The 25776-nt window shown below is 39.0% G+C and overlaps 6 protein-coding genes across 6 annotated transcripts in view; 3 read left to right on the top strand and 3 right to left on the bottom strand.

Moving 5' to 3' along the window:
- The window catches only part of RB195_004227 (uncharacterized protein), a gene marked incomplete at both ends in the record, with an annotated part of 43344 nt that overhangs the window by 15694 nt on the left and 1874 nt on the right, over positions 1–25776 (top strand). The window contains one exon of the mRNA XM_064180927.1: positions 9957–10046. Coding sequence (XP_064033247.1) covers positions 9957–10046 — 90 coding nt within the window. The remainder of the gene's footprint in view (positions 1–9956; positions 10047–25776) is intronic.
- Positions 1169–1507, top strand: RB195_004228 (uncharacterized protein; the record flags this gene model as incomplete). Its single annotated transcript, XM_064180942.1, has 1 exon — positions 1169–1507. The coding sequence occupies one exon, from the start codon at positions 1169–1171 to the stop codon at positions 1505–1507; it is 339 nt and encodes a 112-aa protein (XP_064033248.1).
- Positions 2081–2362, top strand: RB195_004229 (uncharacterized protein; the record flags this gene model as incomplete). Its single annotated transcript, XM_064180961.1, has 1 exon — positions 2081–2362. One exon carries the CDS (start codon positions 2081–2083, stop codon positions 2360–2362), a length of 282 nt encoding a protein of 93 aa, XP_064033249.1.
- RB195_004230 (uncharacterized protein) lies at positions 15552–15889 on the bottom strand (the record flags this gene model as incomplete). The annotated part of the gene is made up of 2 exons (XM_064180974.1): positions 15552–15695; positions 15749–15889. The coding sequence occupies 2 exons, from the start codon at positions 15887–15889 to the stop codon at positions 15552–15554; spliced, it is 285 nt and encodes a 94-aa protein (XP_064033250.1).
- RB195_004231 (uncharacterized protein) lies at positions 19031–19384 on the bottom strand (the record flags this gene model as incomplete). The annotated part of the gene is made up of 1 exon (XM_064180987.1): positions 19031–19384. The coding sequence occupies one exon, from the start codon at positions 19382–19384 to the stop codon at positions 19031–19033; it is 354 nt and encodes a 117-aa protein (XP_064033251.1).
- Positions 23618–23821, bottom strand: RB195_004232 (uncharacterized protein; the record flags this gene model as incomplete). Its single annotated transcript, XM_064181002.1, has 1 exon — positions 23618–23821. One exon carries the CDS (start codon positions 23819–23821, stop codon positions 23618–23620), a length of 204 nt encoding a protein of 67 aa, XP_064033252.1.

Consider the following 25776-nt stretch of genomic DNA (forward strand, 5'->3'; position numbering starts at 1 on the left):
TGCAGGAAGTGACTTACATTAATTTATAATCAAGCTACATAGATGAACTGGTGAAATCTTTAATTTAATTTAATTCTCTGCTGAAGAATTTTCTAGAATTTGCATAAAGTGAATCATATGAATTCATTCATAAAAGTGAACTAAATTTTATTTATAAATATCTGGTGAAAAATTCTTTATTGAGAAAATAGTGACTGGATTTTTTGAGAAGAGCTGGAGTACTTCGATTCTGTGCAGCCTCATTCAGCAACTCATTGCTATGGAACAGCGTAATACACCTCTGAGGGACCTCTCCTCTACCTCAGAAAATCCAATAACCATATTAATGATCGGTTTGGCTTCAAAAAAAGGAGAGAAACTCGCTCATTTGCCAATTCCTGGCATCCTGAAAGTGAAAAATTAGAATGGATGAATCAATGGTCGTTGAAAAACGCTTCTGGGGTTTTTGGTGGTGCCTGGGAAATTGAGGAGTTGATCGCAGTTGTCTTGCGAGTACCATATCTTAATGATGAATATAGTATAATATAAATAAGATACGAATCAAATTTCAATAATATAATGGGGCTACATTAATATTATTGTTCGCGCTTTTTCAAAAAATCCCTCAGAAAAAATCTCCTCTTTTAGATTTCTCCGCACATTTTTGATAATTAATTTCCGATGAATACCAACCACTACGGTTATGAAGCTATTCAAGTCAGAAAATGGTTTCCGACACTTTTCCTTCATTCTAGAATGACGTGTTGTTTTATCTAAACATATCCTCATTGACTGACGTGATTTGACATTTTAATGAAAATCTCATCAACATACTGTGCGCTCCTCTATTTTATTTTTGCTAACGAAATTTCCAGAGCGCAGTTAGTTGTCTATCGCACAGGGCCACCCGCAGGTCTCAATATCTCAGTGGCTTTATTTTTGTATTAGCTCTTGTCTTATATTCTGCGTAAGTGAGTAGTTTAGTACAAAAACGTTGTACTAATCCAGATAATTTTATAGAGTACACAGAACAAACTTCACAACTATTTCTATCCGTTTTATACGTTTTATATCCATATTTGTTAAATTTATTTATTTCTTCCATAGTCATGTCCATTTGCCTCACCATCTAAGGAAAGATGGGCATGTCATCCCAGAGGCTGTTGAGTCCGATTTACGACATCCAATCATGTCGGCACGAAGTCGTACGGCATTCGGTCCCGACAGGATAAGCTCTGAACATTTGAAGCAACTTCCGCCAGTTCTTAACAACACTCTGGCGAGACTATTCACACGTTGCCTGTCGGATGCAAGGTTCCTAAACCGTGGAAGACCAACAAGACCGCGTTATTGTGCAAGAAGGGAGATCTACATGGCATCAGCAACTATCACCCAATCAGCTTACTTGCTGTCTGTCATCTACAAGCTCTTAGCAAGAGTAATTCTTAACAGGATAGGAATAACATTAGGTGAAGGACAGCCATGCGAGGCTACAAGATGCCGCTCTGTCTCACTATTGTCGTCTTAAAGGCATTACCCCACGAATCTGAGGTGGCACAGATTTCAGGCGGAGTATTCTTATGAGGGATAGTAGATTACGGAGAGGAGGTTGATTCCGTCCATTTCTTCCTAGTTGCCGTAAAAAGCGGCACGGAAGATGCGGCGCCGCACAAGGCTGGCGCGCTCCAGTCGAACTTTTTGTGGAAAAAAGTGCACCAGAATGCCCGAAGCCGTATCTTCTGGGCCGTTTTTTACGACGATTAGGAAGAAATGGACGGAATCACTCACCTCTCCATAATCTATGATCCCACATACGAATACTCCACCTGAAATCCGTAACACCTCAGATTCGTGGAGTGATGTCTTTAAAGAAGACTTTGACTCAGTTGAGACAGAAGCGGTCATGGAGGCCTTGGACAACCAAGGTGCCCCCCGCTCAGTACATAAAGGTACTGCGAGAGTTGTACAATAACTTAACGACCACAATTTCGCCATTCTACAATGATGTCATAATCGATGTGAAGAGAGGGGTTCGTCAAGGTGACACAATTTCACGCAAAATATTCAGTGCCATTCTTGAGAACGTGATGCGAGGATTGGAATGGGCATGGGAGTGACAATTGACGGTTGGCATTTACATCATCTTCGTTTCGCTGATGAGTTCGTTCTTATAACAACAAGCATCAATCAGGCGGGACGGATGCTGCCCGAATTTGATGAAACGTGTAGAAAGATTGGTCGTCAGCTGAACCTGGTCAAGACGATGTTCATGAGGAATGGATGGGTTTCTGATGCCCCATTCACGCTCAACGGGACCAACATATCCGAATGCACCAGCTACGTTTATATGGGTCGGGAATTCAACATGATGAATGATGAATGAATGGAAGTATGATGAACAAATGGAAGTATTACTGGAGCTCCCTCGAGCAAACCGATGAAAAACGGAAGCACAGGTGATATAGGTGATATTTATATTTATTTATTAATTTATTATAATTTATGTACGTGCATACACTTTTTATTTTCTTTTTTGTTTTTAATTGAATCCTTAAACTTAAAAATCTCTCTGTATTCTCTATATTCTGTATGTTTGAGCTATCGTAGCTTAATTTCTAAGGATTGCATAAACACGGTTTTTCAGCATCATTAGGTCCCAAAGAAGATGCGAGCAATTATTTTTGTGCAATGGGAATGGCTAGAAGGAGTAGTACTGTTTATAACAAATAACAAACAACATACAACAATATAATAGCGAAGAAATGTTAAAAATTTTGAAAAAGCCTGCAGAAACACCTTTAACAGGGTTTTTTTTTTTGGTTTTTCTATTTTTGTCTAATCAAAGGGAAACACGTTTTTTTTGTGAGCATTTCATGGAAACAAATAAACAAAGAAGCAATAAGAAAAAAAAAATCCACAGTTCCACAGTGCGATTCTGTTTCAGAGTTTTTGTAACAAAATTTTTCTAGTTGCCATGGTATCTCTTCAAACCTAACCCATTGTTTGCTCGTTTAGGAAATGAGCCACCGTTTTCAGGTTTTTATTCATTGTTAAATTCATTGTATCGCTGTCAGATAATTGTTTTATATTCTATTTCATTAATTTCCGGTCATGTGGTAAACACGGGTGCTACGATGATTTTCTGAAAAACTTATTAGCGTGATTGTGCATAGTTTAGCGACAGTATTTAGTAGTTATTTGCTTAGGTTACTGTAGTTGTCAAAAATTCCTAAATTCCAGTGAATTTTTTCGAAAGAAGCACCGTAGTTTTGTTTCCAGAATCGTGTTTTGAAGGGGTCAGAAGCACTTGCGACTGACTTGCGACTTTGAGACGCTATCTATCCTATTTTTCCTTATCTCTATACCTTTACCTTCCATTTTTCCATCGTAATAACAAACAAAGAACTACCATACCTCCTTTTTCTTTCTCTGTCTTGGTTTCTGTCTCTGTTTTGGTTTTTTTTATTGCACGTCAAACGAATGTCACTCATTATATGCTTGACAATAATTGTTTTGTATGGTGGCTATTCAACCGTAAATTTTGATTTCCCTGAAGGGCATTGTTATTATTATTATTATGATTATTTTCTTAACAAAAAAGCAGAAACTAATCATTTGCAGGCGGAACTAACATTTGACGGCGTTTCCGCTGTAAGTCATCCCACTTCCCCATATGCTAGCACCGACTTCTATCGAAAATCAAAATAATCCTGGATGAAAAATTACTGAAAACCACTCGAAACCGTCAAAACACATCCTTAACTCTTTTTACAGTCGTCTTCAGGATTTTTCTACTCTATGACCGCGACGCGACCGCAGTAACACACGCTCCTTCACTGTTTGACATGGATACCTCTTTTTCTCTGTACTGCAGTAACTTAAGGGCGTACCTTTGGAATTCAATTTAAAAACATCACCCCACAAATCTGAGGTGGTACGGATTTCAAGTGGAGTATTCTCATACGGGATAGTAGCTTATGGAGAGGGATGTGACTCTGTTTCTTCCTAATTGCCGTAAAAAACGGTCCGGAAGATGCGGCGCGTGCACAAGGCTGGCGCGTTTCAATCGAACTCGTTGTAGAAAAAAGCGCGCCGGATCGCTCGAAGCCGTATCGTCCGCGCCGTTTTTTATGGCAATTAGGAAGAAATGGACGGAATCACTCTTCTCATCACCCTTCTCTCCATAATCTACGATTCCGTATACGAATACTCCACCTGAAATCCCTACCACCTCAGATTCGTGGGGTGATGCCTTTAAGAGCCAGTGATGTGTACCACTCTAATTAAGTTCTTTTGAAGATTTGAAGTGAAAGTGATTCGAAGTCATGGAAATTCCGAAAAGGACGTGACTATTTCCTGAACCTGCAAAGGCAGTCTTTGCTAAAGTTTTGTTAAAGTTATTCAAACGTCTTATTTTGTTTTATTATGAGTTTTTTTTCTTGCATTTCGGTGTTTTGAACGGCAACTGAGCCTATTGCGTTACGCTCCCTGCGAAGAACACAGACGTGAAGGCTTGGCTGGTGCGCGTCCACGCCAATTGGTGACTATCGAATGGAACCCGGTGACCTGGTGCTCGATCGATAATCACCAATTGTTAAAGGCGCGATCGCCTTCGCAAACTCCACCGTAACCGTTAATTGTGCATCAGTGACACATGAAAACAACCGAACTGTCGTTCTTGGAATCTCGCCAACTTTATTTTGAAGATACTTGGAAACCACTGTCCCAGCTAGTCCCCATAGGAATTATAAAAATGAAAACATATGTCAGTCATTTTTAAGTATCTGCCATTCATTTAACAACAAGAAACACAAAAAATAGAAAGTTATAATTTTTTCCTGTATAATTACTTCCTGTTTGGTGTTTTAATGGACAATACCTGAGCATGGATGAGTTTTTTTTCCTGGTAAAACAGCTATATTTCGATTTTTTTCTTTTCTTCTTAAAGCTTCAGGAAGGGAATAAAATGCATTTATCGTTTCTCGATCCAGTAAAAATTTCGAATCATTGCGGAAAATGATTTTGAAAGTTTGATTAGTTCTATCTTAAATGTCCTAATGCAGAAATTTAGTGATCAACCTCAATTAAGGGCTAGGACATGAAATTGTAATTGTAGGTATAAATCAGAATCCAGATGACAGCTGGAGGTACGCGTAAGCTGTGCCCTTTTAGCGATTTCTAATTTTTTTCTATTTTTTGTCCCTTCTCTTCTTTTTTCCCACCCGAAAAGCGAAATGATTATTGAGATCTGTGGGCAAAATTTTGAGTTTTTTTTTTTGGAAATAAGTGAAAATTTGTGTGGACTGCAGCATGGAAATTATCCACCTTTTTCAGTGAATTGACGCAATGATACATATCTAGTTACGTTGAGAAATAATCTGATCAGCATATATCGTATTTCTTTGCAATATTATCTCATGGTTTTGCAAAATTTTTAATTGACTTAGGAGAAGAATAAAAGGCACTGTCTTCGGTTTGGAGTTAATTCGAGTCAATGAAACTTTTCATTCCTCTAATGTCGGGAAATGTCGATTGTTGATTAATGTGATCTGTCAAATCGAATTGATTAATGGCCAAATTGATTAATTAGGAAAATTATCCAGGCGAGGTAGGGTGGTGGTTTACGATAAATGAGTTTTATACCCGATGAAATTAATTCTGTCGGATTTGAAACTCATTATCGTGATTCAGTGGTTGAAGTTTATTAAAAAGACGAAAAAAGTTAAGTTTTTTTTCCGATTTTTCCGAATTTTTTTCTACCAAATTTGTTTGGGAAAAGATAAAAACACTGAGTTCACACATTGCTTAGCACCCAGCGATGGTTGCACAGACTACATTCGGGGGGTTCGTTAAACCTTCACGATCCTGAATAGAGGTGAAAAAAGTGTTGACGCATCCAGAAAGGATTCATCAGCAAGGTCGAGCTCTTTATCTCCTTTATCCTTCATGAGAAATGGTATGAATTGTTATTTTGTAGCTTTGTTGTGAATAATAATTTGTAGTTTACTTCCTATTTCTCGATGCTGCTTCCATTTCGTAGAAGCCTCTACTCAGGACTTATTCAGAAACCTCTCGTGGGAGCCTCGTCATGTTTACGCACACGTATCCATGCTTTTTTTTGCCAAAGCAACATTATTTCCCTCTTTAAATCCGGGTACAAATAAAGGTACACACAAAATAAAAGAAGTACTTCTGAAAATTTGTAATTATTTATGATTTTACTAATTAATTTATATGATTTATTTATTGTTTTATGTTTGCTTCATGTTTTATGTTTGCTTATGTTTTGCTAACTTATAAAATTTAATTCTTTTTTACAACATTTGATGGAAAATTACCCACTCTGAAGAACTGTATTATTCCGATCTTTTAATCCTGATTCTGGTTTTTCACATCCAAGATTTCCTAGGGAGCATTTGAAAATGTGGATAAGAGTAAAAAGTATTTTGAAAAATCTATACGTCGTTCGTTGAGAAGTTTTCCACTCTACAAAACTGTGCTATTCCGATCGGTTAAACCTATTGATTTTGTTTTTTCTTTCATATCCAGGATTTCCATGATTTGTTTCCCCCGCCAGCAGTTTTGTCGTGGGCTAGGTCCTCTTCGAATAGGAGCGGGGGGACCATCGATGGGTTGGATCCGGAGCCGACCGCTTGGAACCGGAGCGCCTCGGGCTTGGCCACCACATGGCGTCCTAGCCCTTCCGAGTACTGCGGGCTCAAGCTTAGGGTCCCATCTCTCGCTCCAGTTCGCCTCACAAGAGCCTTGGGGCTGCTCCCCTCTATTTGCCCGCCCCAACCGAAGTGGATAAGTGGTACAAAGTCGGTATAGTACTAGGCGGTTCAAGAGTGTTTAGAAATGCGGTTTATTCTTCGGAGATCAATGCAGTGCGAACAACATATATGATACACAACACAATAGATGGCAAACAGTATCAATCGGGTCATGGCATAATGGTTGTGCGAGTAGTTCTCAAGTCATAAGTGGTAGATGGTTAGCGGTTCGGGCCCCGTGGCAGCCAGCAATGGTGATGGGGCGAGAATAAGGCGATAGCAAAACACGACACGAAACGCAGATCGAAAAGGGATGAAAGGAAGTGGACCCCGGGTACTGGGGCCCTGCCCTTATATGCAGCGGCTGGCGTGGGAAATCTATCGTAATACCTTGCCATTGCCATTCTTCCCCGAACGCCGGCTGGGAAAGTCATGCCGGCCACGACAAATCCTTAAAGGTGCTTCTGCCCTAATCTAGTTGTATTTCCCGTGCAGAAGATTCTCCACTGATTAGCCCTTAATTGAGGCTTTGTGCTTCGCAAGAATGCTGCTACACTGTACTTTTTGGGATGTCATTAGACAAATCCCTTCGTATCCTCAGCAAATGTGCATTTATTAACAAGGCTGTGTGTTTTCTCAGTGTTCATCCTTTAAGAGGAAAGATATTCTGAAAAGGTGTTCTGTGCGCTTTCTCCCGGAGACTCCGTAGTACAGTAATTATATCTGAATGAGAAAATTTAAACAGCGCAGTGAACACTTTAATTTATTGTTTATTACTCTAAAATGGGGAAAAAATCGAATATCCTACCTGTATTACTGTAATTTTATTTCAACGAGAAAAAAATCTCAACAGTGTACCAAACATTTCTCCTTTGTTTACTTTCCTAAAATAAACGTAACGAGAATTTGATTGTGTACTACTTTCTTAAGCTGAACCAAGATTGTTATTGATCTTTATTCTGGCTAACGTTTCGACGTCGTCGCCTTTTTCAGAGTCTGGAAAAATCAAAGGCACGTGTAATCTACTCTCTCAAACGCCTCGTTATCCCACAAGATATGATTTAGCAAACAGATTATTTAAAAGCAGCGTCAGAAAAGCGTTTTATATCACGGGCAAAAGTCCTATCATGAATCGTAAGGAAGAATGCATCGCTGTGACCAACGAGCTGGTGCCATATCAGGACCTTTGCGGGTTTTGACCTACGGGGTCAGGGGCGGGGGCATCGTTACTAGTTAATACTAGCGGCGCAACTCTCACAACTGGTGGTCCGCTAACATCACGATTTCGTGGCTATCAAGGTGAGCGCTGGTCTGCTTTTCTGACGTTGCTTTTAAATAATCTGTTTGCTAAATCATATCTTGTGGGATGACGAGGCGTTTGAGAGAGTGAATTACAGGTGTCTTTGATTTTTCCAGGCTCTGAAGAAGGCGACGACACCGAAACGTTAGCCAGAATAAAGATCAATAACAATCTTGGTTCAGCTTAAGAAAGTAGTACACAATCAAACTCTACGATGCCATGATTCAAAGAAGGTCGAACTTGGAACTTACGTAACGAGAATTGTTTACAGGTGTTTTAACCAATCAGCTTGCTATATGGAATATTTTAACAGTATTTTCTCGAAAGTCGTTCCTGCATATGTATGTTGGTCCATTAATAACGTTGAATACAAACAGGGTAGCAACGACTTTCGAGAAAATACTGCTAAAGTATTCCATATAGCAAGCTGATTGGTTAAAACACCTGTAAACAATTTTTTTTTACGTTTATTTTAGGAAAGTAAACAAAAGAGAAATGTGTTAGCTACACTGTTCAGATTTTTTTCTCATTGCAATAAAATTACAGTAATTGAAATTACTGTAATTACTGTAAAATTTCTGCTGTAAAGTGTTGTATCGTATAATTTTATTATTATTCTACTTCTTGATTTTATTAGATGCCCGCACCGTGCCTTAACAATTAAAAACAAAATAAAATATAAGAATATAAGCAGAAGTAATACCATGGGTATATACGATTACTTCGCGGAATAATCTAATCTGCTTCGTTTCTTCCGGATTTGATCGTTTGATTTCTGAATTCGTAAGAAGTGTTTTACGTTTACCGTTCTTCAAAACTACATATATCCTGGATTGTACCTGCGAATTGAAAGAATCCATGATCATTGAAAATTTCTACGAACGATGTCTATTGGTTAATTCTCCCAAAAAAATAGTCAGGATCAAGAATGAGTGGACTCTTCCTTTATCACTGTGGAGTTTTTTTCCGGAAAAGTGGGATGAAATGAAAAGTTTTTAGTGGCAAATGAGCGAATATTAGTATTCGATCATTTGATCTGATTTGATGGTTATTTGTGATCTACCGCATCCCGAACCATAAGTGTGACATCGAACGATTCCTTATTGATTGGCAATCGTTCTTGTAGTTCATTGCTGCTTCCTTCTCTGCTGTCTAAAATTCTTCCACGGCACTTCTAACGAAAATTTCAGCCTGATATTTTTCAATATTTTGTATTTCACGTTGAGATTTCAGGAACAGGATTAGCTTTACTGTTGTATTTCCGGCTCGGAGATATCAGACATCTTTTTTCTTAGCTCTTAATCGCTCCTTTGTTCATAAAAGGTCATCTTTTCCCCTCTTGTATAGAACGGATTACGATCGAAAGGTTGAAATTTTTTCTTTTGTACACCCACCGTCTACATACTCATTAAACACACATGTACTTATATTTGTTTGATCGTTCCATAATTTCTCATTATTGCTAACAGTTTTTATTTTTTTAAATTCAGCAACAGAGATTTTCCACCGAAGAATATGGTCATCAAAGTAACACTGTTGAGAAATTAGCCCTCAGACGGTTTTTTTCTCGTTTCCAGAAAAGAAAATGGAAGATTTTTTGTGGACCACGGAAAATTTACGAATATTTTACAAGTATGGCCAAGAAAAGTGCCGAAAATACCGAGAGAAAATCTACCACCTGCTTCCTCTTTTACCTCAATTCATATTGTTAGTCGAGTATACATATATCTTTTGAAATTGTGATATGGATAGATCACGCGACTTCTCCTATTTTTCCTTCTCTTTTTTCCTTGTCTTTTCTACCTTTTCTTCTTTCTTCTCCGCACATCCAATACACTTTCGTACCGTTATTGTTTCGTGAAAAAAAATCAGCTAACTCGACAGAAATATGCATTTATTTCCAGAAAATGCTCGTATCAGACCTGGATCATCCGATTCCGTTCCCGCTCGAGAGGATTCCAATCGATGCGGCACAATTTCAGTCGTTTAAAAGGGTGAGGAGTTTTTCGTTAGGATCATCCTTAGCGCTATTAATTCAATCATTCTCCTAAAAACCTGAATGAATTGTGCTCAGAAAAGCCTGATAAGTGCGATGAATGTGAAAATATAACGGCTTTATCATCACCAGGAGCGGGTATCCTTTATCCTTTGTCATTACCACTTGAATCGAAGGGAGGAAATTTCCTTTTTAGAAAGACAGGCAGAGTCTCTAATTTACCGTTATTCTAGTTAAACAATATTAAAAGAACAAAGAGATCGAGATGGTAGCATTCTCCTATTTTTCTCGGGGAATCAACCGTGAATTTTTTCGGGAGTATTTACATATTATAAGTTTTAAATATATTATATTGTATAAATATATTAATAATAATTGATATATTGTAGTCATTTTGTTGTTTTTTGGCTGTGTAATTTCTATATCTGTTTGTATTCGTCCTTGACACATCCTTTTGGAACACTATTGGGCGTATTAAATAAATAAATAAATAGGTAAATAGGTAAATAAATAAAATTGCACTGAGCTGGTTTTTAACCTACTGTTTTTACTAACGATATTGAACTGATTACTAGTACTTACTCATATTCTCAAAGTTTTGTCATATTTTTGATTGTTTGTGAATTTATTATTAAATAATTCCATTTTTTTTCGAAATTTTGAAAACAGCTAATTTTTGTACTTTTGATATATGATTACTGTAGCGAAGTGCTGAATACTAATGAGGTTAGTTTGCGAATGGCGAGTACAACGTAATTATCATTTAAAAAATCAGAAATGAAAATATTCCCATAGAAGAGGGGAGGGGCGGGGATTTCGCCAAATACCTACCAATCTTCAGCTGTCCACATCGAAATTTGTTAATAACTTTACTTGTATGGAATATTTTTGATTATTATTAATTAATTGCGATTATTATTAATTATTGTTGCAATTGACCATTAATTAGTATTATTAACACGTATATAATTTTGATGATTCAATAGTCACATAATAACACATACATGTACGTATCGAAATATTTCTTCTCATTTAGAAAATTTGAAATACTGAACAAATCCAAGGTATCCTCACCGCGGCCAGAGATTCCGCCTCAAGAAGAGGCGCCAATGGCAGCGGTTTGGAGAAATTTCGGAATTCGAAATTCAAATCATTTCTCCTACTTGTCGTTGGGACGAATTTCCCAGGAAAATAGTTAATTATCCGTAGCATGCAAGAAAACTAATATGGTTTCTTTTTTCTTCTGCCACTTTTATATTCGATATGATGGAATACTAATCAGAAATAATCAACAAACAATCAGCACTTGTTTTCTACCAATGGGATTTATTAATACGTTTTTCGCATTCATATTTCGAGATGTATGTAGGTTCCCATATTACTTTTTTTTCTAAAGCTCTCCTTAAACGCTGTGTTTAAGGTTTTCAAGTTATCTTAGTGCTAAGCACTGTTGATTTGTTCCCATCACTTTTTTCCGGAAATTAACTGCGATAGCCTTAATAATAGTATTGTAGCACTATTTCAAAGTATTAATGACTTACTTTACATAATCCGGGCCATTAGCATTATCTTAAAGTAGTTACATCGCAAAGTTTTAGTGGTTTTTCTTGGCTTAGATCTAGTAAGTACATCTTGTGAGAATAATATCTCAGATTTCTCACATTTCTCCACAGTATCCACATCAGTTGTAGTAATCAGGGAATTTCTGGAAAATGATGGAAAACCTTACAAACTTGCTGGAAAAATGGCATTGCTAAAATTAAATGATGAAAGAAACCAGATTTTCAACTGAAAGTTCATAAATAAAGGAGAACTTTTACTCTTCTTCTGGATAGCGCATACCCTTCTCGATCCACAGTAAGAGCTCGCACAGAATCCATGCATTCGTCACCGTTCCATGTTCTGCGATACTTCAGCTTCCTCAGTGAATCGCCCATCGATACCAAGCGACCTGAGTACCTCAGATCGAAAATGTCTGGTACTTCAGAGTTGTCCCGTCCCGAGTTCGCTGCAAGGAGGAGCAGCAGGACACGGGGCCTACTACGCGGATCCGGAGGTGCGTTGGGCTAGCCACCTCATTGCGGCCTAGCCCCTTCGAAACTTCCAGGATCGTGCCCAGGGTCCCGTTCCTCTGTCCCGAGTCCCCCTTCAGGGACCTTGGGGCTGCCTATATGATCCCAGGACTCAGCCCTGATGATGTGTTGTATTACGTAGTACTGTGTAGTATTATGTGGTACACGCGGATGAAATGTGCGGTATATTCTTATAACACCAATACAGGGCAACATGACATAAAAACAAATGCACACAGGACATAACAGATGGATAAGTGGTGTCGATCGGGGCATAATCAGGTTGGTATGTGGTAAGTGGTCTCCGGCATCAAGATGGATAATGGTATGCGGTTCGCACCTTGTGGTTCCCAATCGGTTTATTGTGATTGTAGGTGGTAAGTGGTGAACGATCGAATACGACGATACACGTAAACGCTCACCACAAAAGAGATGGAAGGAGCCTGGACCCGCTGAGTGCTTGGAGGCAGCCCTTATATACTGCGGCTGGCGCGGGAAGACAAAGGGCAAAGTTTTTCGCGAGTCGCCTAAGAAAGTGGTGCTGGCTGGCTGAGAAATTCGTGCTGTGCACAAGAGTAACGAAAGGAAGATTCCATGATTCCTACATGAAATTGACCTTTTAGGTTGGGCTTTGGCAGTGTGCTAGACAACATCATCTTTTCGTCAATTTCTGGATAATCGCCATCGTATTACTGTAAAACTCTTATAGCTTGTACGAGCGTATATTCATACTCATGATTGCATTTACTATAAACAGAGCCACCGAGCCACTAGTAGCAATCAGACTCGTATACCCGGCAGCATTAACAATACTAATGTAGCTATGTTTTAGAATATTAGTACGTATTCTAATTGTTGTTTATTCATAGATTGTTATCTCCATAGTCACTTCTTTCTTTTCTCTATACTAATCACCTTAAATCATTCGTAGCGGTTTTTGATCTTCAGAATTTTGCTTTATGACCCACAACAACATATTTACGAATCTCTGTTCATGAGACTGGATCTTTTTTCTCACGCTTATTTATAAAAGTAGGAAGGTGGAAGTGAAAAACATTTCAATCCATCGCTTCGTATCTGCGCTCATGTGTTGTAACGGATCTTTCCAGAATTTTTTTCTCAAGAGGACAGCAAGAAAAAACTGATAGTGCTTTTTTCAGTCCTATCGGTCGTGCATCTAATTATGTACTTAATTACTTTCAGTAATGCAAGTCTAGAGCAGAAATTTTTTTGACTCAGAAGTTCTTATCCATTGAAAATCTATTAATCTAGTTTAGAGAAAGAGAATGTACGTTGATCTACCCAAGAATTTATTTTATTTGTATATTTCACTTATCTTTTTTTAACTATATTTTAATTCTTATTTATGCTTTACTATTTTATATATAACTTTACTTTACTATAACTGTACTATTTTTATGTGATATCTATTACATTTTTATATTATATTATTTATATTATATTATTTATTTATTATTATAAAATGTCATTAATTAATTACCATAATTGTATCGTTCATTATTTTGTATTTATTTATTTATAAAAAAAAATTCCAAACTTACCTGGATGAACTCCTTGATTTACTGGCTCACAAGTGGATAACTTCACATTCTTTCAAAAGCACACTATGTGATCTCCGATCAAATTAACCAACTATAAAAATAGGACCAGTCATGAAGGATCTAATCTTGATTTTAGAAGAATTTATACATAATTGGGCTATTTTCGTCCATACGCGTGAACTAGTCGTACCAACTCGTCCACTTGTTCCTTTTTTAGGCGTTGACACCATCTATCTAGCCATCTGTGGAGAACTTATGTTCTGTTTATTGTTGTCATCTAGACGGAAGTAGTTTCTGTAAGAACGGAGGCGATGGTCCTAACGAGGCATATATTTTCCACACTACGTTGTTGTTCGTTCGTCAGATGTTGTCCATTTTCAGACTTCTTCCTCGAATAATCTCCCAAACATGTATTTTGCGAAATTTTTTCTGAGGAAGTAATAGAGTTCTTGAACAACAATAAACAGTGGAGTTGAGGGAACTTGGCACCTAAAAATAATTATATAAGCATGTTGGATCCGAAGAAATAATGATTTGAGATAATGTATAAGATAATATATTTAATAATAATTGAGGAAAATTTTGACACTTTCGCGTTCACAATTTCTTTTGGGATGATGCTCTGCACTTCTCAAATTAACTGGGAAGCTAACTGAAAACTGAGAAAACTTGTGGAAAATTACCGAAAAATATAGGATTTAAACGCGTAGAACGAAAGTATGACGAACATTTGCTGGATAATGATGTGATGCACAGAAAGGTCCCTACTCCAATTAAGCTTTCAGTATTTCGGAAAGCTGTTAGTGGATTCCATCAACAAACAAGTAATTAGAGGTTTCTTCGCTTATATTGAGTACTGTATGTACATACACCTACTCATTTTTTACACCATGTGTTATTTGGCGGAATGGGCGGGTGTGGCGCAGTCGGATAGAGGTCCGTTGTAGCCACACGGTCGAGGGTTTGAAACCGCCCTAGTGCAAACCAAGCCTTTCACCCCTCTGGGGTCGATAAATTGGTACCAGACTTGTCGGGGAGGATAAAAACACGGACTTGATCTTCGGACGGCCATCGCAAGTCATTGTATAGGCCAGTTACGCGTTCGTAAACCTCAAACGATTCTGAATGGAGGTGAACGTGGGGGCGCATCCCAAGCGGATTGGTTGACGCCAGACACTTGATCCTTTATCTTTTGATGTGACAGATGTCTTCACTATCTTAGCTTGCTTCAACTTCAGCAATCAATGGCCGTTCGCAGTAGAACGATGTGATGAGTGGAGATGGGGATAGTAATTTTAAATAAATACTTGAACTTTGTTTTCATTTGCCCATTTGGTCATCTGCTCTTATAATGATCGGGAATCATAACACAATGTTGTCTACATTGATTTGCTCTACAATTTATTCATTCGTTGAACAACTTTGTGACATTGTTCTGTTCATGTCGTCCTTATGCCGTGGATGCATTCTCATAAATGCGCTCGCCTGGGAACACACTGCTGCAATGAAATTATAAATAGTATTGAAGATAACGCATTTTTTCTACAACAATCGATGCACCAACCTGTTATATAAACATAGAACTGAAGTCAATCGTCCCTTTTTATAGAGCTGGCAACCAACCCTCGTAACTTTGGGAGACACGATCTGAAGAATTCTTTTTATTTACGATCAGTCTTCTTTATGCAATTACTTCTCTTACCTGTGCGAAAGGTTGGCCGTTGTATCTATGCATGAGAAGTACTGTATTATTTTCTGACGGCTCAATGTATTTCGATTGATCCCACCATCTATTAAACGATGTAAGGAAGTCTTTTACAGGTTGCGGGGGTGGATTACAGCCCTTTCTGATTAATAGACTTGCTTATGTTACATAAACCGAACATTCGTTGGAAAACGAAACGTGTACCCGACGACAACGTCATCGTTGGCTCCCAATCCATAAAGGAAATTTACGTCTATAAAATCTTTGCATCTCCTCCTAGCCTCCTGCTCCAATCCGCAGTCATATTCCTGCCAAATTTAAGAATGTAATTTGGAATAGATAAAAGTCGTGTGTTACGTACCAAGTCAGGTAATTTCATAGCTGCAGGCAACTTCCCTTTGCTGCCCTCTACTTCTCCCTTTTCAGCTTTCCTGCGATGCTCGTTATGAGTTTCAATTATTCGTTTTCTTACGTCAACTGTAAGGTCACCACCGCACTCCATGTCTGAAATCAACGGCATAGCTGTTAAGTACGATGATAGTTCTTCTTTCAAGTGTAAAGGGAATTTTACCTGCGGATGATGTGCTCACCCAGAGAAATAGAATCTGAAAAAAGAATTTCTGGACTCTAAGGGTTCTATGGAAGGTGAGTAACGAAGCATGAGCTGTGAGCGTAGAAAATTCAACTTACAGGAATGATGAATTTCATGGCGCTGTTAGGACGACTCGTGTTTTCCCGATTGCTTGTGACTCTCCTGGTGCTCACGTCTCTTTTAAACTATTCTACTTGCTACGTTTGTGGTGATTGAACAACTGATTACTGTATTGGAACAAAGCCGAAAGAACTTGCTGGAAGCTATTTAAACATTTTTTCTGGATTTATGCCCTAACTCTGATTAAAACTTCTACTGTGCACACAGGATTATTCAGACCGTTTCTGTATCGTCACGAGTGATGAAAGCGGGATGATCCATAAATGACTTACAAGCCATGAAGCGATAGCTGCAGTCATTTGAAATCTATTTCGTTTCTACAATTTAGCGTTTTTTTAATGGTATTCATAATTTTGCACTACTTTTTGAGCAGAACCAAGATTGTTATTGATCTTTATTCTGGATAACGTATCGGCGTCGTTGCCTTCTTCAGAGCCTGGAAAAATCAAAGACACGTGTAATCTACTCTCTCATACTCCCTAATTAATTTGATTTAATAACAACTATTTATTAAATAGGTGTGGCGCAATCGGTTAGAGGTCCGTTGCAGCCACACGATCGAGGGTTCGAAACCGCCCTGGTGCAAACCAAGCCTTTCATCCCTCTAAATTGGTACCAGACTTGTCTGGGAGGATAAAAACACTGACTTGGCAAATCGGCTAGCTCCCGCAAGTCATTGTATAAGCCAACACGCGTTCCAAAACCTCAACGATTACGAATTCCAGTAAAACGCGTTGGCGCATCCCAAGTGGATTGATACACCATTGACTTTATCTTTTTTATGACTACGAATAAATAAATAAATAAATGAACAAGTACCACCCAGACGTATAGCAGATCATCGGTACGAAAGTTTGTATCCCGGATGTAACAACTTATAAACTTCAGCTAGTACTTCAGCAGCCAATAATCTGTTTGAGGACTTGAGCCAGAGAGACAAATCTCCTTGCTCAAGGCTTTTATATTCACACGGCTACGCTAGAGAAATCCCGGTAGATCGATAGATAAGTCGGTCAAGGTACACGCGCCGCGACCGCTCGCAGGGGACGGAATGAGGTGGCACGCGGCCTTTGAAGTCTGTTCGAGAAGTTCTGTCTTTTATGCGTATTTTATATATGAATAAATATAGGTTATAGATATTTTATTAATATAAAATCAAAAAAATAGCCAGACCATAAATTTGGAGCACGCAACTCGCTTCGTTCCGCCATAAATGAGAGATGAGATGAGTGACGCGATTTTATTTTAATATTAATTGACCCTTAAATTTTTCTAGTTGTGACACAGCTTCTTTCCTCATCCTTATTTTTCATGTGAAAGAAAATTGTCATATTTTCTTCGTGTCTCAGCGCAACTTTCCGTTACTTTTTATAAATTAACATTTGCTTGTCTTAAACCCAGATGGCTCACCTTCACTGCACGTGCGGATCCCAGCATCTTTTCCACTTGTTTCGTTCCCTCGCCATTGTCATGCAAGATGCTCTCAAGTTTCGTGAGTGACGTTAATGAAGTCCTTGAACGGTTTCCAAATGAGCTCTCAGCTGGACCCACCCGTGCAGCGAACACATCAGATTATCTCGTTGGCGGCCTCCTTCGAGGATGTTTAGCTTCTCTTGGGATGCACTCTAGCGTTCTTTTATTTTATCTTTCGTCGAACCTTCTTATAATGCAGTCGCCCCATTTATCATTTGCTTTCGATATATATTCCGCTGCGTCGCGAAGACTAGACATTGCTCTAAAGTAAGCTTCATCCAGCGTCCTAGATATGCACGTGAAGATGATCTCGGTCAATACGTTGAATAACACGCTCAGTAGAGATATCGGATGATAGTTTTGAAGGTTTTCTCAGTCACATTTCTTATAGATGAAAACCATTCGCGATTTCTTCCACCTGGGATCTTTTCTTTCTGAAGACAGGACGTAATGCGTCACTAGAATCACATGACGTGATGGGAAGGAGCACGAGGAAAATCTGCAGATATCAAATCAGGTCCAGACCTGTGCCGGGTAGAGCTTCTCTAGTGGAGATTATCGGGGTTGACACAATAGCTGATGAACGCAAAAGGTTCGAGTAGATCCTCTCCGTAATGAGTTCCATCTCACGACGAGGAGTGGTGTGAATCCCGTCTTCAGTGTTAGGAAGTCTGTTAGCGCAATATTATATCCGCAAAAGTTTCAGCGGCGCTGTTTTAGACTTGTTTTTCTTTGTGCTGCTTACAGAATCTTCTTCAGCCTTTATTTCGAAAGATCCTCGTGCAGCGCTTTTCCGAAGCTAGTGATTGCTACTAACCGCTCGACGCATTCGGATCAAGCCTCAAAGTTTTTCCAACATTTCCTTCGTGGTCTTCGAAATTCGATCCAACACTGTCGTGTGAGACTTTGAGGCACGTTCAACACAGACTCGCAGTCCTCTGAGCAGCAGGTCATAGCCTACGTTTGGGTCCTCCCTTGCTAGTCACCTTGGGACAAAGATTCTTTGAGTATGTAATCGTCGTTTACAACTTCTTTCCTTCTTCGCTGGCGACAGCATGTGTTCTTTTTCATCGTGTAGCTAAAATCTCCGGTGGTGAGCATGTGGACAATCTCCGCACAAGTGCCATCGGGCAATTTAAACGTCTACAAAGTCCATGACGATCTCTCTTCATGAAAAGAGAATTTCTATGAAAGAGGCGAGCGGCGGACAAAACCCCGGCGAGACGATTGGCGTTTTCATTCCAGTCTCCAGTCTAAATCTTCCGATCCTGTATTCCCCTTCTCTGGGCCTCCCTAGTTTTGCGTTGGAGTTTCCGACAACAACTTTGTAGAACGACTTCTCGTTGCGGATCGCTTCAGAAAATGCAGTTCGGACTCATTAACTGCTGCTGTTGGTGAGTAGCAGTTGATGATGCTAATGGGTTTCTGGCGCAGAGAACGAAGAATCGCCAGAGAAGGCTATGAGATATCCTGAGAAACGACGAAATGGACCGGAAATGGGTGCACAGGAAGGCCAACATCGCCCACATTTCGCAAGGAAACCTTTCCTACGCGAATGTCCAGTGTACCGTCATTCATCTGTTGTACGTCGCTGCTTCTCCTTGTGGTCTCTTGCAGGACAACTGCGTGGAATTTGATACACTCTGCAGCTCCGAGAAGGGCACGGAGGTCAGCGTCTGTGGACACTGTTCTCTCGTTGTAAGTACACAGTCTGATACCGTCGCCATAACAAGTCACCTTTGTGTCGCCTCGGTCCAGAATCGAAGACGGGCTGTGCAATCTAAGATATAATCGCCTCTCACCAGTCGCCATACGTCTGAGACAGAGAGGATAACTGTGCAGGGTACTGAGGTAGCGTATATGCTGGGCTAGCAAGCAGACTTTTTCCGAAACTAAGCAGCACTGCAATGACAAACTTAGCTTTCACCACAGGTCGTAGCCTAACACATAATTATCAGGGAGCCACCTTGGAACATTTTGCAAACATTTCGCTACGCTTTTTCTTCTTACTAAACTATGTAAACTATGTAAACTTTTGGTCAAAATGATACTCCCATCTCCGCTTAAGCTCGGTAAAGAAACTCCTTTTAAAATATTTGAAAACCTGAGGATTAATATTTTACTTTGAAAACATTTTGAATATTTCTTAGCTTTTCAAAAAGCGATGAAAAATTTCCTCTTGCAAAATAAATATTTCTAGGGGAAGTTGGTGGACCAGTGGTGTGCCGATTAGATGTATGTCCTTGCAGGTATTTTGCTGTTTTCGTGTGCAGGAATATAAGAAATATAACACCGCTAATCCCTAGGGATGTGAGCAAGTCTTTTGTTAACGGATTTGTCAGTTCTGTTCACGTTGGGGATAGAGATTGTACTCCTTTCTCAAGATAAAGGGTCCGAGGGATGAAGAGAGTCCTGGAGTAAACAATCGTGTACTCTTTAGAAATCCCGAGTTCTTAATTCGTAGATCAGTTGTAGGCAGAACGTCTTTACAGTGAAGTGGTTAGAAATGCTGTCTATTTCAGATCATTTATCCAGACTTCCATCGCTCTAGATCATGAAGGCAGTGTTTCTTACTGATAATTTGACCTAGAGCTTTGGGAAAACTGGAAAGACTCTAGAAAAATAAGGATCTGACTAGAAATTGGGGATTAACTAGAAAATTACTAGTCTTTTCCCTGTAGAATATTGAAATTTAAGAACCAACAAGTTGCGGATGCTCAGCAATTTCGACGGTATGCTATGAACAGAAAAAGTCACATTAAATTGTTGTTTAATCCAGAAATCTTCAAAGTCGGAAAAAAAATTTTGGAGTAAGACAAATATAGAAAAGAGAATCGGGAGAAGTAAAATTTTCCCACATTTTATGTTCCCTACGCAAGATTTTTTTATGAACTTTTTTTTTCGTTTTATTTTTCTTACTGCTGACACATAAATTTTGTACCAATTTGCATTTGAAAATTCGATTAAGCCCTTGAAATAGTAAACAACCTTTTTTTCAACTTCACCTTTGAATAAGAATGGTCTTTCATACAAATGAGAAGATCCAAACGCGGTGTAGAATACTAATAAACACACAATCAAATATCTATGCGAGCATTGACTCATTTCCCTGCAAGACCGAACATCTCTGAAAAGGTACAGCCTAATAGAAAATGAGCAATTACTCCAAATCTAATTAAGTTCAATGGTTTTCAATTAATTGCGGAGTTTAGCAACTAAGGACTTATTCACGAATCCATTAGTGAATTAATGGCTTTCTTTTTGTTGGCAAAGGACTGTCGACACCAAAAATGCTCAGCTTTATATTTTAAATATGCCGCTAAAGATGCTTTAAATAGTTTTAGGGAAAACACACGTAAAATATAAATATAAAATAACTAACGAATGGTAGAAAAAAAGATATAGTGTAAAAATGAGCTCTTCTTTTTTAGGGTTTCGGATGAGAACAAAATTTTTTGAATTTATTATTCAGTTTTACAGTGATCTTCTAGGGAATCTATGTGTTTTCTGGAATGATTTTCTAGAGAAAATATTCTTCTCTTATTAAGAAGAAAACTTAAGAAATGTGCAAAAAAAATTGGAAAATCATACGTATAATAATCAAAAACATCTGCTTACGTTTATCTTTGTTCTTTTTTTTTTTTTTTTTTTTTTTTTTTCTTTGCTGTTTGTGGATACTCATGTTAAATAATCGAATTAATTGTTAAAAAAGCAAGTTTTTTTTTCAAGCAGGAACAAAAATTTTCTTGCATGCGACGATCGTTCCTTAACCAGTCAGTCTTCCAGAAAAGAAAGTGACGCATTTGCCATGTGATGTGCGCACTTTTCGTGCAAACTTCCCGTTTCTGTTCGTTTTCTTTCCGCTACTAGCCGAAGACTAACCTAAATCCCTAGTTTATTCGGATTTTCCATTGCAAATCTACAGCTGATAGTATTGAGTTCGCAATTTTTTTTATAGAGCAGCGTCAAGGCTCCCTATAGAGCTAATAGAAGCACAATCCTCTAATTTCCCATAGTGAGTGAAGTGAAAACCGTTTTAGATAAGCAATTCATCACTATGATATTTCCTAGCAACTAATTTACTTTGGATTTACTCTAGATTTTCCAATTTTATCCTTAATCTACCGTCTATTATTGAAAAATGTTATTTTATCGATATGCAGCAGTAACAGCTGATGTGCATCAGATGTTGTCGGGAGTAGTCTACCGGTGACAGAACCACCTCCCCGACTGATGTGAGTCCTTCTCTCCCTTCCCCATCTCTTTATTTACAGAATATCTTGTAATAAATATCAATAAATATCCCATTGAACTCCCGTAATGTAACATATGTAGAAGAGCTTCTCTATATTCTTGCCATTTCTCCCTCGCCCTTTCCTCCCCTTTCTCTTCTCTTCTTGCTCCTTCTTCTTCTCCTTCTTCTCTTCCGCTTGACCAGAAATTACCACAGAAATTATGTAGGAAGTTCATCTCAACTATCTGTATCTCTGTCTTCTTTCTTAGGTTAGATTTTTTTGTCCATAAGTGGATGGACATCTTTTAAATCAGTCAGTCAGCCATCTTGCTCTGACGATCCTGCGATGACAAACTCAATTTTAAAGTAGATCCTTGAAAAGAGTACATATAAATTCACGAAAAAAAGAATAAAAAAAACCTAGGTTTGAACCGAAAATGAACATCTTCTCCGACTTAATCTTGGATCAGCTGTTCCAGGGGAGAAATTAGTGCGTACTCTTCAACTTCTCTACTCCTTCATTCCACTGTGGATTCTTTTCAACAACGCTCTCTCTCAGAAGATTTTGTCCATGAAACTCTAAAAAGATTTTTTTTTGCTGAAGACTTATAATTTCTTTCAATTATTGAAAATTCCCAAGAAAATTGCGCTTTTTTGCATCTGCATTTTGAAAATTGCATGACGCTTCTGGATCAGTTTAAATGGTTTCTCTGTGTTATTGGATTCGTTCATGTTGTCGTCTATGTGTATTTCCATTTTTGGTGCGTTAATAGATGACGAAGGTCTCAATAATCTCACAGTAAGCATCACCGGACACCAATTAAATGGATCTGTCTGCTAAAAAACAAAGCACCAACAATTTCCTTTATTAAAAACAACTTCCAGAATTCTATCTCGTAGAGCCTGTGGTCCCAGACTGTGCGAATAACAAATATTTTGAGTTGTGATCGTTCTTCTCTCTGGTCGCATATTACTGTGTGTGTGGACGAGTCATTCGTAATCCATAGGCGGTGGAAATTTTCTTTCATCATGCGTTGAATCAAGTCTATATAGACAAAAACATTAAATGTATGTACTTACTATACCCGCATACCTAAAGACTACTGTATATGCCTATAGAATTAGGAGTAGTGGTGCTCTATAACCGTTTGCTGTTCCCTCAATAAATGTTATAACGGCTTCCCTTGACGTTTATTCTGGATTGAAAAAAAAAATGTTCTCAGGCATTAATTGAATTTCCTGGAATTCACATTTTTTTTTTGGTACATTTATGGGATTCCTTTTCTTTTTGATTGTGTTCTCTCTTTTCTCTTCAATTTAACCCTAATTAAAATTCCCTTTTGGAATCGTTCGTTTGTTTTTATCATTTGTGGAATTTTTATCTAGCGTCAGGATAAGCCTTAGTGCTTAAAAAGTGACATACGACTCCGTAAGTTCACATTTTCTCATCGAATGCAAGAAGATCGGCATCACTAGAACCTACCTCCTCAAATAAAAAAGATAGAAAAAAGCACTAAAAAAAGCAAATAGCACCGTAGGTAATAAAATTTTGCATTTACAAGTTTTTATCGCTTTGCATTCTCAAAACTCTGATTTTTGCTGAGGTGGTTGCGGCTGGAATGCGTCTATTTGTATTTAGTATGTTAAATAATCCATGACCTTCTAATTTTTGAACGATTTTTTAGAAAAACTTTTCATGGGCATGAGACTGTCTTTTGAACTGGTTAGGTTCACCTATTGTGATTGTTAGTAATTAACCATTTGGGGGTGCGTTATTACATAAATGAGTTGGTTAGCATATACTTACTTACTTAGATGCTTAGATAGCCCGTCTTCACTGGGCGTGATGCCCCGGGATCTCTTCCACTCGTTTCGTCCCCTCGTCGTCCAAAATTCTCAAGTTTCTTGAGTGACTTTGACGAGGTCATTGTGCGGTATCCACCAGAGTTCTCATCTGGTCCATACGTGTAGCGACCCTTATCTCTTTGGCAGTCTCCCTCGAAAGCGTTTAGCATATTTTGGAGTCCACTCTAGCGACCTTTTTGTCTATCTATCGTCGATTCTTCTCTTAATGACCAGCCCATCTATGCTCGGCTTTCGATATATTTCACTGTATTGCGAATACGGGACGTTGCTCTTAAGTCGGAACAGCAGAGACCAGCTAGCTGTTGTGCGCGCCGGTTAAACTTTAAAGACATCTATCAAGGGCTCGGCGGGTAGTGAGTAGATTTCTAGACGTGGCAGAGGGCTCTGCTGCTGCTCACGTCTCTGCAGCGTAACAGAGCACTGAAAGAACTGTCGTGTTGAACAGATGGGCACGGAGATCGTGGTCCGTCAGTGAGTTTGTAGCTTCCCTAAGGTGCGAATGCTGCTACGCTGCTCTCCTATTCAGCTCTCTCTCCAAATCATTATTCATATTCATAGAACGTTCGAGTTATACGTATGACGATGTTTCTACGATTTAGGAGTCTTCAAGTTGTACTCCTAAGCCATCGCAGTAGGCATTCTTCATGAACTATGTCTTCATTCTGTTTACTCGCAGTCTCATTTTCTTTTCTGCTTCGTTCAATTCTTTGAGCATCGTTTCTGCTTCATTGGTACTTATCAAAAAGAGAGCGATGTCGTTCTCAATACGAAGATTGGAGAGGAACTTTTCATCAACACATATGGCTTTTTTTCCCAAAAAAAACTGATTTCATTATCCATTTCAATGCAGCCGTAAATAGCTTCGATGATATAGTATCGTATTTTCGTACCCCCTTTCCATTGAGTATGATGAGGGAGCGGTGGAAAAGCTGCATCTTCTTATTGCATCGGCTAATGTCCTCACATACGAATAGTCCACACCTTGATCGATCAGCGCTGACAGTACTGGATTCGTTGTTATGCTGTCGAAGGCTTTCTCATAGTCTACGAAGGTTAGAGCAAGGAAAGGAGGTATTCTCGGTAAACTTCTGTGACCATCGACACGGTCCGGATATGGTCCAAACAGCTGAACCCTTTACGAAATCTACCTTGTCCTTGGGGCTGTGCTTCATTCTAGGTCCTCGATTCTCAGTTATTTTTAGTTAGCGAGATTTCTCTCAATTCGCGTGGTGTGATCTGGGATCCATTCTTTGTGAAAGTAGGAAATTAGGTGAAGCTTAATTAGGTGAATTAGGTGAAGGTGATGGCCACCAGTCCGAAGAAGCTCTGGTGGTGAAAAAATTGTGTCTGGAGTCTGTGCTCTTTACTAGTACTTCCGAAGAAGGAATCCGTAGTGGGACTTCGCCAGTAAATTTGATCGAGTGTGAGACTGGAGTTGACCAACGAAAAATGTACGAGTAGAACCCCTGAACCCCTTCGTGATGAATTTGACCTTACGATGAGAAGAGGTGTGAATCCCGTCTTCGGTGATAGCAGGACTTTTAGCGGAGTATTATATTCGCGAAGATTCTAGCGGCACTTACACAGACTTTTCTTCTTTGAGCTGCTTATTGAATCTTCTTCTGCCTGTATTTCGAAAGGTCCTCCTGCAAAGGCTTTGCAGCAAAGCTAGTAAATGCTAAAAACCGCACAATGCATTGGACCCAGTGACGGACCAAGATCTCTGTGTCCATCTCTTCGACTTCTCAGTTCTTCTAGCGCTCTGTTACGCAGCGCAGAATTGGGCAGAAACCGCAGCCACATCCATGAAGCTACTCACAATCCACAGAACCCTTGAGTGTTGTCTTCTGAAGTTTTTCCAGTGAACAGAACATCAAGCCTGTCTTCGCAGCTCTGACTTAAGAGGAATGTCCCGTCGTCGTCACCTAGCGGAACATACATCGAAAGCAAAGCATGGATGCGCCAGACACATTCGACGACAGATGGACCAAAAGAGCGTTAGAGTGGATCCCAAGAGATGCTAAACGCCCTCGAAGGAGATGGGTGATGTGTTCACTACACGGATGGACTGGCTGAGAGCTCAGCTTGATACGGTCCAAGGATC

This window comes from Necator americanus, chromosome I (genome assembly GCF_031761385.1).
Source record: "Necator americanus strain Aroian chromosome I, whole genome shotgun sequence".
NCBI lineage: Eukaryota > Metazoa > Nematoda > Chromadorea > Rhabditida > Ancylostomatidae > Necator > Necator americanus.